The sequence below is a fragment of the Spea bombifrons genome, chromosome 12 (assembly GCF_027358695.1).
Source record: "Spea bombifrons isolate aSpeBom1 chromosome 12, aSpeBom1.2.pri, whole genome shotgun sequence".
In the NCBI taxonomy this organism is placed as follows: domain Eukaryota; kingdom Metazoa; phylum Chordata; class Amphibia; order Anura; family Pelobatidae; genus Spea; species Spea bombifrons.
In genome coordinates this window covers 29,308,972-29,326,108 of record NC_071098.1, presented here as the reverse complement: position 1 = coordinate 29,326,108, position 17,137 = coordinate 29,308,972, and the positions used below count along the sequence as shown (strand labels likewise).

Genomic DNA, 17,137 nt, shown 5'->3' with positions numbered 1-17,137 from the left:
TTCCAGTGGCCCTTTATCACTCCCATCACTCCTGTGTTCCAATGGCCCTTTATCACTCCCATCACTCCTGTGTTCCAATGGCCCTTTATCACTCCCATCACTCCTGTGTTCCAATGGCTCTTTATCATTCCCATCACTCCTGTGTTCCAATGGCACGTTGTGTTCGCTGATCAAGTTTAAGTTTAAAGGCTAGTTGATGGTTAGAAAACCCTTTTGCGATTATATTACAGCCAGAAATGTCCGTGTTTCCATAAAAACAGCTCAGTGACCCCAAACCTTTGAATTTTTAGATATTTTTAAAGGAGCTGAAATACGGGTAACACGGGGGCTTATGTTGGAAAATCCACTTTATGACCGAGGATACTTTTATATCATAAAGGCTTTTTTTGGAACATGAATGCGCATGGTCGCTGTGATTGGGTATCGCTGTGATTGGTGATCGCTGTGATTGGTGATCGCTGTGATCACATGATTCTCTGTGACTCCAGTTGATCTTCTGCACAGAGAGCTGGCGGGTGGACGCATGCACGCTGCACGCTGCAGTCATTGCAAGCACTTTTTTGGGATGTGATATTATTATCCTAAAATTGAGAGGGGGCTACAAGTTGTTACAATCCTGGATTGTAAGCAGGCCTTTTTCTAATCTGCTCTCTAAGTGCTGGTGTCTGGACTCTGAAACGTTCTCTCTGATGACAGATCCACTGGAGACAATTCAACTAGAACTCTGTCTGCACCCCTACTGCTCTACTCGCATAGATAGGCGACAGAAACATCATTTTATAAGTGTGAAAACTCCCCAACCAACTATACATTATCCAGGGCCAACTCATAACGCATAGTGAAGTCATGGGAAAAGGAGATTCCTGCACATGGAGTGGAGCGTCATACAGAGGACATGAAGCTTCATACACAAGACGGGGAGCACCATACACAGAGAGTGGAGCGTCATGCCAAGGAGAGGGAGCATCATACACGGGGAGCGGAGCTTCATACACAGGGAGCGGAGCTTCATGCCAAGGAGAGGGAGCTCTATACACAGGGAGCGGAGCTTCATACCGAGGACAGGGAGCTTCATACACGGGGAGCGGAGCGTCATGCGGAGGAGAGGGAGCTCTATACACGGGGAGCGGAGCTTCATGCCGAGGACAGGGAGCTTCATACACGGGGAGCGGAGCGTCATGCGGAGGAGAGGGAGCTCTATACACGGGGAGCGGAGCTTCATGCCGAGGACAGGGAGCTTCATACGCAAGACAGGGTCGTGAACTTGTATACCCGGGAAGTCCCTGAGCTGACCCTGAGATTTGATATCAATCCCATGGCAAAGACTGTATTGTAGAGACTCACTAATGGAGGCAAACAAATGGCTTTTATTACGGCCCAGGAGGCGATGGTATTCTGAATGTGATATGAGAGAGTAAATCTGAGTGACCCCGAGAACCTGGCAATGGGGTAAAAACACCAGGAAATGGGTACAAACCAAGGTGTTATCACGAGAAATGTGCCTCCGTGCTGGAATTGATGATGATGTCCCTTTTACCACATGATAAATTGGTGTAAATTGGTTTAACATGCAGAAGAAATGCGTACTCACAGCACACTCAGGCAGACCATGCGCAGACAAGGCAATGAAAATGCTTGACAATATGTTGCGTAGTGAAGCATTTATTAAAACAGTCAGTGAGATTTGCCGAGGCAGCTGCACAGAGCTGTGGTTATATCAACACGTTAAGATACGCAGAACACGCGGTACACCCGGGTTAACCCCATGTGTTCCTGAGACCTGGCTAGCAGGCCCCGCTGTGCCTTTTACCCCATACAGAACTAGAAGATGAACACAGAGCCGGACAGGTTAGTTATAAACCCCAAACTTTTGTTAGGACCGGGGAGAGGTCTGATTTACAGAGGTCGTTTACATTTGCCGATTGCTGAAATGGGATAATGATTTAAACCAAATATGGCACTTTTTGGAGAATATATAACATTATTTTGTCAGAAACTCACTCTTTTATTCTTTAAATCTGTTTTGGAATATTACATCCATTCTCATGCTTTTATCTGTAGACCCTCAACAGAACTCGACAGAACTCGGCTCTAACCCCAATCACTAGGTTTTTTAGATCAGAATTCTGTATCGTGCTCTCTAAGTGGTGCTTAGAAGGCTGGACCCCAGTAACTGTGAGCTATTGGAATGGGAGTGATGAGAGTTGGAGAGGCCCATTAATATATGCACATAAGTAGCCAGTCTGCAGCTGTTGCATAACTACAGCTTCCATAGTGCATTATGGGAGATGTAGTTTGACAACCGCTAGATGGACACCTGTTGACGATCTCTTGTACCAGGGTCACCTGAGTCTATGTAACCAGCAGTTCTAATACAAGTGTCTTAAGGACTGCTTCATAAGCTATTCTGTTTAAAAGGAGGCATGGGCACCAGACATTCATTCCACCGTACTTTCTGACGGCTTCCACCCGCGGGCTCCCCAAATAACAGAACCGCTGACGATCCGCTCGGGTTTACGCTTGCAAAACCTACTGCTGAAAACTTAAACTTCTTTAGCGTTTAAAGTGCCTGTGATGATTGTTTATGAAGCCATCAAAACAGGATTCTAAGTTACATGGGATGCATACAAAAGTTATCAGTTTAAAATGTGTCCTCTTTAATATGAGTAATTAAACCGTCTAATCTACAGGTTAAACACATGAAAAACTAGGCAGGCCTTTATTACAATAAACTGATCCAATCATAGATTAGTAGATCTAAAACATGCCCGGAAACCGTAATTCATTCAATTTTACCCGGTTCCCCTCAGTATTGTTCTCAAAGGCTACATAGAAACCAGTGTTTGTTTGTTTGTTTTGGGTGAAATAATGTAATTCTATAATGCAACATTTGTTACAAGCCAAGTGTTTTAAGCAGCTCTTGTATGAGTACAATCTTGTCTTTACAGATTATTTTTAAACTATTTTGTTAAGATTTATGTTACAATAAACCAAAAAAACCTAAAGATGGATTAAAAAGCGATGAATAGAATTGGCCAGGAAATGTTAGCTGTTCCTGATTTCACACTTTGCCTTTTATATCTATGGGAGATCGATGCCTTAGTGTTATATATAAAATTGAGTAAATTAAGGATTATTAGGTTTTGGGATTTTTATATGAGTATTTTTGCTTCGGCAAAGACTGAAGATCAAAGCTCTTTAGAGGGGCAGTTATAGAATGGAATCATAAAAAACTATTTCTTCAAGGGAAGCTGATGCTAGTGGAAGCAAATGTATTTGGGATTAGCTGTGTTTATTAGCTGGGCTACATGTGAATTCGGTTAGTTTAATCTGGCAAACTCCATCTGGGGTCACAAAGAACAAAGGTAGCGTTAATTCCGTTAAAGGATCTCTAAACACACCGTCACCCGCGTTTCAGAACCATTTAAACCATAGTTTGTACTTTCCCATCGTTTGTTGCAATTGATAAACCAGTTCAATCCAGTAGAACATCAGTCCAGTTGACATCAATGTCCCATTGCTTTGGCATATCGATTAATCAAGCGCAGAAGACAGAGGTGCAAATGCTCAAGGCCAAACGTTTAGGTGTCTTGTTCATGCTGAAAGCCAGGTGTTAAATCAAGCCTGTCGGGATGCAGCGCAGGGGAGCTCTGCTGCTAATTCGCATTCACTGACACATTGGGCTTTTTTCTTTTGAATGTAGAAATACTTTTTTTCCACTAGTTTAAATAATTACAATTGAGAGATCTGATCCCTACATCTTTAACAAAGTACGAAATACTTTAGTTTTAGTTACCTTCATCATCGTCATCATCATCATCTTCTTCCTGTTCCTTTACAACTTTGTTGTCATCTTCATCATCATTGTCATCACCATCGTCCTCATCACCATCATTGTCATCTTCATCATCTTCATGTTTCTTTACAATTGGGCTGTCGTCGTCGTCGTCATCATCATCATCATCTTCCTCATCATCGTCGTCATCGTCGTCATCATCTTTATCATCGTCGTCGTCCTCTTTATCATCTTTATCATCATCGTCGTCATCTTCATTGTCGTCGTCATCATCGTCGTCGTCGTCATCATCGTCGTCGTCGTCATCATCATCGTCGTCATCATCATCTTTGTCATTATCGTCATCATCTTTGTCATTATCGTCATCATCATCATCCTCGTCATCATCGTCATCATCATCTTTGTCATTATCGTCATCATCCTCGTCATCGTCGTCATCATCATCCTCATCATCATCATCATCTTTGTCATTATCGTCGTCGTCATCATCATCATCCTTATTGTCGTCGTCGTCGTCGTCGTCATCCTCATCATCATCATCATCATCTTTGTCATTATTGTCGTCATCATCATCATCCTTATTGTCGTCGTCATCATCATCATCTTTCACATCATCTTTGTCGTTGTTATCATCATCGTTGTCCTCTTCATCATCCCTCTCTACCTGAGTAGGATGTTTTCCCTCATCTTCATCGTCCTCCGCCGCCCCATGGGCTTGTCCTTGTACACCGGGAATGAGATTCCCTTGGAAGGAGCAGATAAATGTAACAAGCAGGCAAAACAGCCACACTCTCTGTGAGGCCATTTCAGGAGAAATTTCACGCGGCTTTCACCAAAAAGTGTCTCCTTGGATTTCACAGGCCTTCAAAAGACGACAAAACAATTGGAGAAATGTGGGCAGCAGGTTACGCCGGGACACTTCTCAGCGTGGAGAACTCGTCTGCATTGCCAATTAAACAGTCCAATGAAGAGGGTTTTTAGAGATGAGAGCGGTCAAGTCATCAGCACGGGAACCAAAACTGAAGAACAGAAGAGGCTTGTGAACACCAGACTGATTCCGAGGAGTTCGGAAGATTGACTGCAACAGATGCAAAAAACGTCTGTCTTCTGCCTTTTACCCAATCACAGAGAGCGGCACTCTTTTTCCAGCCCCGCCGTGCCTCCGATATAGAAAGCGGTGATGGCATGTATCCCTCTTCATGACCATATTTGTGTTACGCTGTATACAGAAGGTCACCGAAGACGGCCCTCAACGGCGCACTGAGGATCTACGACGGGTGCTATAATTAGGCCTTATCAGCCCTTACCGGTGTGTTTGATTGTAACAAGAGTGCCATAATTTTATATCATCTTTTGTAATCTGGCCCCGCAATTATTATTTTTTTTAACTCTTTGTTTACTTTTCAAAGAGAACGGCCAGGCAAACTATTCCATTCGCACTCAGATGGTTAAACCCCCCCCCCTGTCAGAGTGACTTTGAAAAGCATATTTAGTTTATAAGTTATATTTAGCTGGCGGAGATTGCTCTAGAATCGAGTCGCCGGGGATGTTTCAAACACCTTAAAGAAGGCAGAAACAATGGCATTTGGGGGCATAATTCGAAGGGATGCGCTTTGTGTCGCTGCGCTACCGGACCACAGTCGATGGTCTGCCCCGTCGAAGACCCTCCTCGCCAGAAAATAATATATTATTTAAATTAGTTTAATCGAAATCATTTATCAGTTGCAACCTGTAATCAGGATCAAATTAAAAGAAAAGTGCCTTATATCCTAACTAACAAATTAAGCATATAAAAGTCAATGATCTTGATTTATAATAAATATACTAATAATAGTAATAAAAATACTACTAATAATAACGATTTAGAAAATATTGTATGGAAATCCTGTAATACGGATTTCTTTGTCCGGTATGCAAAAATGATTGGAAAAAAAAATAATAAAAATTAGATTTATTAAAAAAAAAAAAAGTTAAAGTAATAAAAGTACAATATTTTCATCTGTGTTTTTGACAATGTTGTGACGACCAGACGTCATTCATAACATTAGGTATGATGCCCCAGGGACATGGCGTCCATACGTTGTTGTTATATAGGTGCGTGTCAGCACTAGTTATACCGTATGTGTAATCATGATAAAATTCTTCCGGCCTCCACCCTAAGTTGCTAGAAGATTTCTCAGTCTTGGCGGAAGAGAAAAAACACGAAGAGAAAATAAGGCAAGTCATTTATTAAACTTTAAAGAGGGGGGGTTATAACAGCAGGTTTACCTAAACACGTTACTGGAGGGCAACTTAGACGCGCGTGCTCTGAGCCCAAGTTGTGAGGAGTGGAAGCCTCTTGTAGGTGAATTCCAGAAGAGAGAGAATCGAGCCGCTCCATCTCCTCTAACACGGTCTCTTTATTGAATTTATTGAAATTATTGAATTAACGCGTGTTCATTCGTCGTGTTATTATGGGATATGCTGTGAGAGTACCCTGTGCACCCGCACTGATCCTTACGATGGCACCGGGGCATTGTCCGGGATTCCAGCCTACCTTCTGGGACAATAAGTAACCAGATTTAGTTGGTGAAATTGTATTTCTGTGCGTAGAAGACTGTGTTACTCTCTGATTTATGGATTTACAGGTATATTCCATGTAATTGTTTTATATTTAATGTAAGAACATCCTTGCCCAGTATTTCAGAGTTGAACCATAATAACATCTCAAACAGTCAGAGGGACACTTTTTCTTATAGGGAGTGCGGTGCGGGGCGTTTCTAGGAGCATGGCTGAATCTGGACTGTATGTAGCTGATGAAACGGCTGTTTTTCTCATTAAGTAACAAATAATGCATTATATTTAATTAATATAGACATTGTTGGGGGTTTTAGGGCTGTAGAACCCTGCAATGCCCTGATACCCAGCAAACATTATGACCCCGTAGAAAAGAGGGGCATCAGGGGTTTTAGGTGTTAGGACCTACCCCCCTACCTGAAGACACTTGGTTAGTATGAAACATTGTATTGAGTAAGTGCCTGTATATTTTTCAGGAAGCCTGTAACCCGTTCAGGATTCCATATGGACTGGAACCGGACTTCATACTATTATCACAGCGATCAGGCAGGTGATATATTCCTACATGTTTGTGTCACCCATGTAAAAAGTGCCGATAAACTGGGAATGGTCTGAATTAGAGAAGGGGGTGAGGGGGGAGGAAAAACTGCTGTGCTTCAGTAACTGGAATCCGATGTGCGCTGTCAGCCTGCCATTCCAGCCGGCCCTCTGTGCTATAAATACCGAGCGTCCTGACACCAGCCTGGCACTGGGACAGTCATGGGGAGGCCGCAGAGCTTACGCTCCAGTGTCACATTTCTGCAGCGCTGAGGCTTCAAGTGCACGTTGTTGGAAATCTGCTGACACTTCCTTAATCCCAGTCTGCAGAAACCATCATCGGCTCCAAGTCGCTGTCACAGATAAATCATAAGAATTCCCCATTCCCCCCCAACCGCTAATGCCATATTTAACCTTATATGGAAAGGATTTAACCCATCCCCCACCGGCACAAGTAGGGCATTTCGGGGGGAAAAAAGGTGTTCTACAAAATGCAAACATTCCAACGTTTCCAAAGTCCGAGCGACTCTATTGTCTTAGAGGGTGTTGTTAGAGGTGTGGCTAGAGGCGGGGCTTTACTCACGCTTTATATATTTTTCATCATTAAATGATAACGATGTAACTAGGAAATTAACGATGTGTTTATTTACACAGTTATATTTATACACATTATCGGGGCTTTTAGGGCTGTAGAACCCTGCGATCCCCTCATACCCAGCAAACATTCCGACCTCCTAGAAAAGAGGGGGCATCAGGGATTTGGGTCCCAAAGAAGAAATGGCCTTTCTAATTCTGATTTATTGCTCATGGAAACAAATTAGACTTTACTGTCCCCTTAAAACTTCCAACCACACAATTCATTATCTTAGTTATTATTTTGAAGCAGATGGTAATATATTCCTGGTTACTTTTTTCAAAGCACGAAGGGCGTTAATAACGATTTAATTAATTATGTTTATCGGCTTATAGATAATGAATATGGGGAAAGGAGAAATGGGTTCCTTTCGGCACGGTTCATCCAGCGCTCTCTTAGATCACACCTTCCTGATCTGACATCCGGGGGGGGATCGGCTTTCACCCCCAGCAAAGACCTTGCACTTCACTTATAAATAACCCCAGTGATTAGGAGGGTCTGCGTGCACCCGCTCTGCTGGCGCTCACTCCTGCTTAAACATTTAGGGTGATATTTAATCCTGTGCTGAGCAAACACAAGACACTGATACACAGGGGCAGGTAAAATCACAGCCTCTGGGGTGGAAAGATCCCCAATAAAACAATCAAATGTGACTCTTGAACAAGGGCGAACCTGGGGCCACGGGGCACTGAAGTGAGTTATGCTTTCTGCGGGTATGTGTTGGTCTGGGTGCCCAGTGAGGGGTATATGACATGCTACATTGGCTTCCCGGGTAAGGGGGTATATGACCTGCTACATTGGCTTCCCGGGTAAGGGGGTATATGACATGCTACATTGGCTTCCCGGGTAAGGGGGTATATGACATGCTACATTGGCTTCCCGGGTAAGGGGGTATACGACATGCTACATTGGCTTCCCGGGTAAGGGGGTATATGACATGCTGCGGGTAGTGTGTTTGACAGGCGTGGTTCAGTATGATGGGAGTTGTAAACTGCATAAGCTGCCCATTTGCTGGTGCCTTGTTTCCGGTCCATGTTATGTAAGCTGTGTTTTGGGGTAAAATGCTCCCAGCTCAGTGTAACATGTGCTGTCTGGACCCCTCAATGCTTGTCCACATGTCGGTGGATAACTAGCTGAGAATAGTGGGTGTTGCATTTCTCTGCCCAACCCTAATAATAGTTTTCCTATGCTTGGATGAGGATTGTGGGAGCTGGACTACCAGGGCTGCCTGTTTCTGAGCTAGGATCTGGTTCTTTGTGCTGGCCCCTGTGCCTTCTGTACTTCTATACGTTTCTATGTAGACTCCATAGGCTCTGACCAGCTGAACATCTGACACGATTTCTATATTAACTTCCTCTGATACTTAAAGAGTTAAACGAGTCAGACGTGCAGCACGACTTGCCGGTCAAAATGACTATTTATTGCGTTGGCAGTTTTGCATTTATTTGCATTATATTGTAGGACATAGAGCTGCCAGGTTTGTTGTCCAGACACCTGCTTAGGCTTTACTGTAGAGAATGAAGATATCTCTGTGACTGCACCAATATGGCGCCCGATACTTCCCAACATTCCCACGACAGTCCCCATTTCATTGTGATTCTGTACGTTTAAATGTTTTCTATCAATCTATATATTTTCATTTCTCGTGTTTTGACTGGAACCAAACGGAATTCACATAGAAACCTAGAATTCTAGAATCCATTAGGTTGATGACATCAGCGTTGTTGTTCCAAATTTTTCATGGTTGTTTATAAGTTGCAGGAACCTTAGCAGGTCTGTCATTTTATTCTTTCCTCCGAAGGTTTGATTGCAGAAATGGGGAATGGTTTGCAGGATAAAAACTTATCCGGTAAGGGATCTCAATATGTCTGGCTTGGGGAGAGAGAGAAGAGAGACAGGAGGGGAATATTCTGGGCACCGGTCCTTTAAAAAGGAGATTATGGAACTAGAAAAAGTGCAAAGGAGGGCTACGAAATTAATAAGGGGATTTGGTGATACGAGTTATGAAGAGAGACTAAAACGGTTAAAATTATATACACTGGAGAAACGGCGTCTCAGAGGGGATATGATAACATTATATAAATATATACGGGGCCGATATACATTATATAAATATATGCGGGGCCAATATACATTATAAAAATATATACGGGGCCGATATACATTATATAAATATATGCAGGGCTGATATACATTATATAAATATATGCAGGGCTGATATACATTATATAAATATATGCGGGGCCGATATACATTATAAAAATATATACGGGGCCGATATACATTATATAAATATATGCAGGGCTGATATACATTATATAAATATATGCAGGGCTGATATACATTATATCAATATATGCGGGGCCGATATACATTATATAAATATATGCGGGGCCGATATACATTATATAAATATATGCAGGGCCGATATACATTATATAAATATATGCAGGGGGCGATATACATTATATCAATATATGCAGGGCCGATATACATTATATAAATATATGCGGGGCCGATATAAAGAGCTCTTCAGTGACCTGTTCATTAACAGAAATATACACAGAACAAGACGGGAAAAGCGCAGGTTTCATAGACGAGAAAGGAAGGGATTCTTTACAGTGAGGGCAGTAAAGGTATGGAATCCGCTGCCAGGGGAGGTGGTGTTACCAAATACACGAGATGCCTTCAAAAGTGGTCTGGATATTATTTTAGAAAGGCATACAGGGATATATATTAATAAGAATTAATATTTTAGAGCTTCTTGATCCAAGGAGAAATCTGACTGCCTTTTGGAGTCAAGAAGGAATTTCTCCCCTGATGGCAGAATTCGAAGAAGCTTAATTAGGGTTTTTTGCCTTCTTTTGGATCAAGGTTGGGTAGAAGGGTTGAACTTGATTTAGGTCTTTCTTCAACCTTATGTACTATGTAACTATGAGAAACATTTAAATACATAAAGGGGTTTAACAAAGTACAGGAGGGGAGATTATTTCAAAGGAGGGGGCATATTACAAGGGACCAGGACCTAAAACTATAGGGTCAGAGGCTTAGATGGAATGCAAGGACGTTTTACTTTACTGAGAGGGTGGTAGACTAGTTGAGAAGTTGATCAGCCTCTCATCAGAAGTGGTAGAGGGTAATACGGCTCCTGAATCATACGGCTCCTGAATCTAAGACGAGACCGACGACTGATTAAGACCTGATTAATTCTTTACATCACAGAGAAATGGGTTTAAAAGTACTATTGGGTTTAATGTATTATACTTATTATCAGATGAACTGGTAAGTGTAAAGGGTTAAACTCCAGGTGGGGCCCCCGCAGCCTGTTACATAGCCTGTTACGTGATCCCCGTAAGGCTTCTTGCTTGCCGAGTGGGCCCTTTTAAAAGTAGCACTAATGACATCCAGCTCTCGTAATTCATTACTGGACGTATTCCAGCCGTCTGTCATTGTATCGCTGGCTCATTATACCGGACGTCATCTCTTTAGATTGCAACCTCTCATGGCAAAGAGCTATGCAGGTACCCTCGTAACTTCATCCAGGTGAAACCGGAGGAACAGGTATGACCGGTCAGTCCACTGCTTACTGGGAATCCCTTCCATTTCACTGTACAGACTAACAGGGTATAATTACACCCCGTCCCTCCCCTACAACAGCCTTCCTCTCAGCGCGGCTGTTAGTGTTACGGAATAAATAAGCCACTTAGTCCAATGCATTAGATTCTAGGTGAACAGCACAGTGGCCCCAACCAGCTGATGACGCTTTGAAAGCAGCTTCCAATTTTCTGTAAACCTACCATACCACCCAGAATGTCAGGTGGGGCACGGGGCAGGTGGGGCTCGGGGCAGGTGGGGCGCGGGGCACTGACCGTACCCTTCTTGAGTTAGTGACGCCAATATAATATTCGGGAATCCCTACATTGCAAGGAGGCCCAGTGGAAGCTATGATTGAGGTCTGGGCTAAGCGAGTGGTCAGGGGAGGTCAAAGGATGACAATTGTGACTGTCCCAAAGAAAATGGGACACTTGGAAGGTGTGATGTACATCGGGATTCGCCATCTTCCTGTTCTCAGGAGCGGCATCGTCCATGTTCAGTTATCCATCCCGCTGTTGGTACAGGCGGCCTTAGTAAGGGAGTTGGGGAAGAGGACTTGTACGGGTCTTACAGGTACAGTTATCTCGTTAAGACCAGCGATTACGCATAAGCCAGATTGACCGTGCCCCGGGGCTGTAGGTTTAATGGAGCGGGATGAAGACTCCTCTCCCATAATGCATTTCTTTCTTATTTATTACAATGTTTATTGGGGGGTTGTTTTTTTACTAGGTGGAAAGGCTTGATCTGGAACAATTAGCATTAAGACGCTGGATTAGAGTAGTTTCTGTCTGGCTCAACAGGCTGATCAGCGCAGGGGAAATGTCAAGGTTGAAGAAATGTTCTCTGGTGATGAAATGAGGTGTATTCAGAGGTCCATGACACTGGGCTGCCTACTCGCTATCCATAGCAGGAACCAAGAGGCACCTGAAACTCTGCCATCGCCTTTCCTTCACACCGTAGGCTTTCAGATGTCGCTTCCAATTAAGTGACGACATCTACAATAACAATGCTCGCTTACTTTAGTAATTTCCTTTCGGTGGGCGTCGTAAAAGGAGGGTATGTTGTAGGAATCTTCTTTTCTGAAAGTTCTCCAAACTGATGGCTGAAAGAACCTGCAGTCTCGTTACGCGGTAACGGAAGAACGGGACATCTCTGGGGCCTAACGGCTGTTTGTGGAGTGGATACAGTCACCCTAATCTATAGACCAAATACTTGTGTGGACGCTCGGCGATTCCCAGGACATTATGACATACGCGACCGCTTAGCTTAGATACAACGGAAATAACGAGACTGCTTCGGACAATGTCAGCCCCAGTCCAGACAGAATAAGAAGTTCTCAGTGCAGATATTCCTCGGAAGCCTTTATGGGTTCTTACGTCATCGGGTAGCATAGGTCTGCTAAACCACAACTTTTTTATATTAAATTCTTCTTAGTCTATCCATGAAGTGGTGATATGAAGCAGTGACTGCTCTGCGCATGAGACAGTGTCTGCTATTTAAAGAGCAAATGTAACTAGAGGCTTGGAGAGTCATTCCGTACATCAGCCGTTAATGCATTAGCTCCCTCTGTTGCCCGTTCTTATTGTAATAAGGAATACATTCTCAGTGTCATTTAGACTTGCAGAAAGATTTTTCCGGCACCACAGAACACGCCTACAAAATGTTGTGGTTGGGGGGTATATGACCTTCGAAGGCTGGAGGGCACCGCTCCCGTTCTTACATAAAAAAAACTTCAACCTCCTTCTTGTGAAATAGAAACACAGAAGCTGCCAGCAGGTAGATATAAATCGTCTACCCATTCTTCCTCCTGAAAAGACCTTAATCAGTCGTCTCGTCTTAGATTCAGGAGCCGTATGCCCATCCCGTGCATGTTTAATCCCCTCGCTGTATTAGGCTTCACTTCTTCTGCTGGGAGGCTGTTCCCTCTCTGTAAAATAAATTCCTTTGGGCACTCCACTAATCTGTATCATTTTCTAAATATTGTGAGAAATCGTTGGGAAATGTTTGAGGCCAACAGGAGAAACCACATATAATGTTTTAATAGGCCTCAAGACCTTCTTCACTCAGAACATTGCCCATTGACCTGGGATGTAAAGTCCCGTTGCAGGACTGTCCCGGGCAATCCAGGACATGTGATCACCGTACCTCAATTCCAATGCTCAGAGGAATTCAAAAAATGTTTTAAACATACTAGGCCACATAGCGAGGTGATGAGGAACACACATTTTGTCCCTTCGGAGTTTGTTAGGAAGATGGACGTCTTTAAGTCCTCTCAATCATGTCTCTTACTCTTTAGACTTTCTCACCACTATAAAAGGCGCTGGACATAATTCCGCAACTCCCCATTTCTCCAACCATACTAAAAACAACAAAATAAAAAAAATACTCCATTTATATGTTTTAACAACTTTCAGAAAAATTAGCAAAGAGATTTTTTATATGATGAGATCAAAGCCTTTGTGGCACAATTGCGTGTCTTCCTACTGCGCACGCTATGCCTGAATAATGAGGATGTTATACGACTAAACCTCCCGTCCCTGTTTCTGTTAAAAAGGAATCCGCGACAGCGCTTTTGTTTTAAAGGAGGGACGACGTCTTTACTGTTTACACAACAAATCGAAATAGCCGGCATAAGATCAAAGCTCGGCAGCGGGCCTCACCCCATAACGTCATTTGCACAACTTCACGGGCAAGCGGGCTGCGGCACCGGGGTATATCTGCCGGTCCGTGATGTACTGGATGGGACTCGTAATCCATGTTTTCTCTAACCTTGTGTAATGTAGCAGTTTTGTGTTTGATATCCAATATATGTTGGGTATTTCCTTTAAGTGCCATATTGTGGGAAGTCTTTCTCTCCCATATCAACAAAATGGACTTTTCTTTGATAGTACAGAGTTTCTCAACTTTGTTTTTCCAGCCAAGTTTAGTGGTCGGTGCTTCTTATGAGTGTTACCTACCAAGAGAAGGATCAGAGGGATACACATAACATACTTTAAGAAACTCTGATATTGTGGTTCTGTTGGGTCCATGAGCGACTTGGTCACCCTACATACAAGTCACTGAAGTCAGCCGTGTTTTCCAGGACACACATACTTTTTACATATTGTTGACCAGCTCAGATTAAATGCTGCCCTGCAGTATGGAGGCTGTATAACTGACTAACTGATTCCCTTCCATAAGTGTATACATCCCACACACTTTACCTTATTTGAGTTATAAGTACCGAGTGAACCTCGGTCTCATTAACCAAGCCCCCCCCCCCCAAGCAGCCGGGGAGAGCGGATCATGAGACAGAAGTCTGGTTTTCTAACACAAGTCTGCACCCATTTACATGCAGCAAGATGCATCGGAGTCCCCCCCCCCCGTGGGCCTTATAACAGCTCCTATAGATTTCACACCTAGCACAGTTGCGTGTTCGCCAAACTGATAAAGCGTGTTTATTGCGGCATGCGTTCCGTCATTCCTTAGTGTGCCTGTATAGCCCGGGCGCAGCCCCCGTAAAAGACAGAAAGAGTCAGCGAAATCTTTATCGTGGGAGGAACCGTCACAAACATCCTTGAAATGTAATCTGACGGTAATTGCCCGGGGCAAACGGCAGCGAATGTTGCAACGATGACAAAGCAATCGGCCGTACGGCGCAGCGAAGCGCGGACTTTGACAGCTGACCAAAGTTGACCAAACCAGGTCTCTGTTCATTTCTAGAACGTTGAATAATGTGAAGCAGTCGCATGTCTTTTACGTTCCGTTCACCGGCAGAGCTGGAAAAATGGCGCTGAGCTGCGGAGGGGCATTTAAAGATTTTTAGACCCCTATGAGGAGCTTTTTGGCTTCCTTACCTGCAGCTCCTCGTATAGAAACATAGAGTTTGACCCCATTCGGCCCCTGTCTAGTCGCCCGTTTCTCCTAAAGACCCAAACCTTAATCAGTCCTTGGTCTCGTCTTAGACTCGCTGTACTGACCGCCACCACTTCTGCTGGGAGGCTGTTCAACGTATCTACCCCCCTCTGAATAAAGTAAAATCTTAAATTACATCTGAGCCTCCCGGACCCATAGCTCTTGGGCTGTAAAAATAATTGAGTAAGCGTCGCTGATCCTTTCACCTGATTGCCTGCTTTGGCTGGTTTCCTAATATTTTTTATTCTTTGAAATTCCTTGGCGGGGTCGGATTCGTGTTTTTTTCCTGTTTACGTTTCTTTGTGTTCTTAAAGGTCAGCGCATCTATTGTCTCATAATAAACATGTTAGTGGCTAAACTGTTGATTGTTTTCCAAGTATATTCATACGCTGGATTCTTGGTTTGATGCCACGGTTTGCGTGTAGGTATGTGCGTGTGCGTGTATATGTTCCCGTGACACGCCATTGGCTTCCGTCCCTGCACTTTCGTACCTTTACCTCAAGAGGGTGACATCATTCACATAAGTAACTGTCGCTGGACGAATAATAAGAACTGATAATGAAATAGATTTGCTCTCCATGCGTATTGACAATAAATCCACTTTCTCTTGAGTGAGGAAATTGCTTTTTTTTCCTCCCCAGACCTTGCATTTTTTTCGGTTGAGTGCGCTAAATAAACCAGAGTAATGGGGATTGCAGAGTAATTATTATTCCGCCCCATTATATTATCTCCTCGCTATTGTTAAGGTGCTGATTGTTGTTGAAGGGTTCAGGCACCATTTGTAAGCAATCGCAATGATTACCAGACGGCAAACCTTAACACCTCAGCAGGTCACCAGCTCCTTATGCCACTACTACATCACGTGAGGTTTACAGAAACACACGCAGAGCTCAACACCTACAACCATCCGTGTGCTAAACAGCGTTAAGCCAAACCATGAGTCAGATAGGAAACATGCGCGTTAATCCCAGCCTTTAGAACATATCCTAATAAAAGACAAGCACGGATTAAACCCCTCCGACACTGCGGGAATGGCCCTGGAAATCTAGGACAGTTGGCAGGTATCTTTGTTTATGCCCGATGTCCTATTCACTGAGAACAAAAGTTTGAATAGAGGGCCAGGAGGACGCGGCGCAGGAATTTCAGGAAACGCGCCGGATGTTGTTTGGCCGGGGACCAGAAACAGCATTAGCGGAGAACCTAAAGACACCGCACTCTGCGAGACGGTCATACGCGGGTTATTAATGCTCCTAGAAAGCCAAGAAGACGCCCTTCATTAACTCAAAGGGCCGTTACCGATTGGTCCTTTTATCCCTGCTTGAATACAGGTGATTTAATGCAGGTTATCTTTCACCTCCTGACTCACCACGTCTTTGGGGTTCAAAAGGAACATTATTACAACCAGTCGGTTTCCATTAGGAACGTCTCGGGACTGGCCCCAGAACCAATATTTTAATAAATATATATATATATATATATATACCGTGTATACATCATTAACCAGTTATTAGTTACTTCTGAACATAAAACATGCGTCGGTTGCTGCGCGTTCCACCGTCCTTTATATCACTCTTCATGTCGTCATGAAAACCAAACAAAAAAAAGTCCTAAAAAAGCCTATATAGGAAAATCAAATATTTGCTTTTCTATAGTATTTTAAGGCAGGGCAGGTCTGCGCCTACGCGAAACCGCCCCGAGAACCAAAAAATACTTCGTTCATGCTTCAAAATTGGGGGTCTCATGTAATATCGTGTATAAAAATTGGTTTTATACAAAACATCTGTGTGAATGTATGTATATATAAGTGTGTGTGTGTGTGTGTATATAAGTGTATGTCTGTGTGTGTATGTATATATATATATATATATATGTGTGTGTGTATATGTGTAAGTACACACACACACACAATGCAGATACACTGTGAATAGAATCTTAAAAACATATTTTTGGGTCAGTAAAGATTTATATATTATTGGCTACAAAATCTCTTTTATTTATTTATTTATTTTTTGGTGCAGTTTTATTTCTTTTTTTCCCTATTTTTGGCAGAGCGAGGCTGTTGTAAATCTCCATGATCTGATCTAAAAGGTTTGAGTGCTGCTATTGAGTTCTCGCAGCTCTTGATC

At 43.2% G+C, this 17,137-nt stretch overlaps 1 protein-coding gene across 1 annotated transcript in view; it reads right to left on the bottom strand.

Annotated features, from left to right (window-relative positions):
- Positions 1-4,811, bottom strand: part of LOC128470390 (protein PFC0760c-like) — a 58,727-nt gene extending 53,916 nt beyond the window's left edge. The window contains exon 1 of the mRNA XM_053452268.1: positions 3,797-4,811. Coding sequence (XP_053308243.1) covers positions 3,797-4,601 — 805 coding nt within the window. The 5' untranslated portion in view covers positions 4,602-4,811. The remainder of the gene's footprint in view (positions 1-3,796) is intronic.
- Between the last annotated feature and the right edge of the window lie 12,326 nt (positions 4,812-17,137).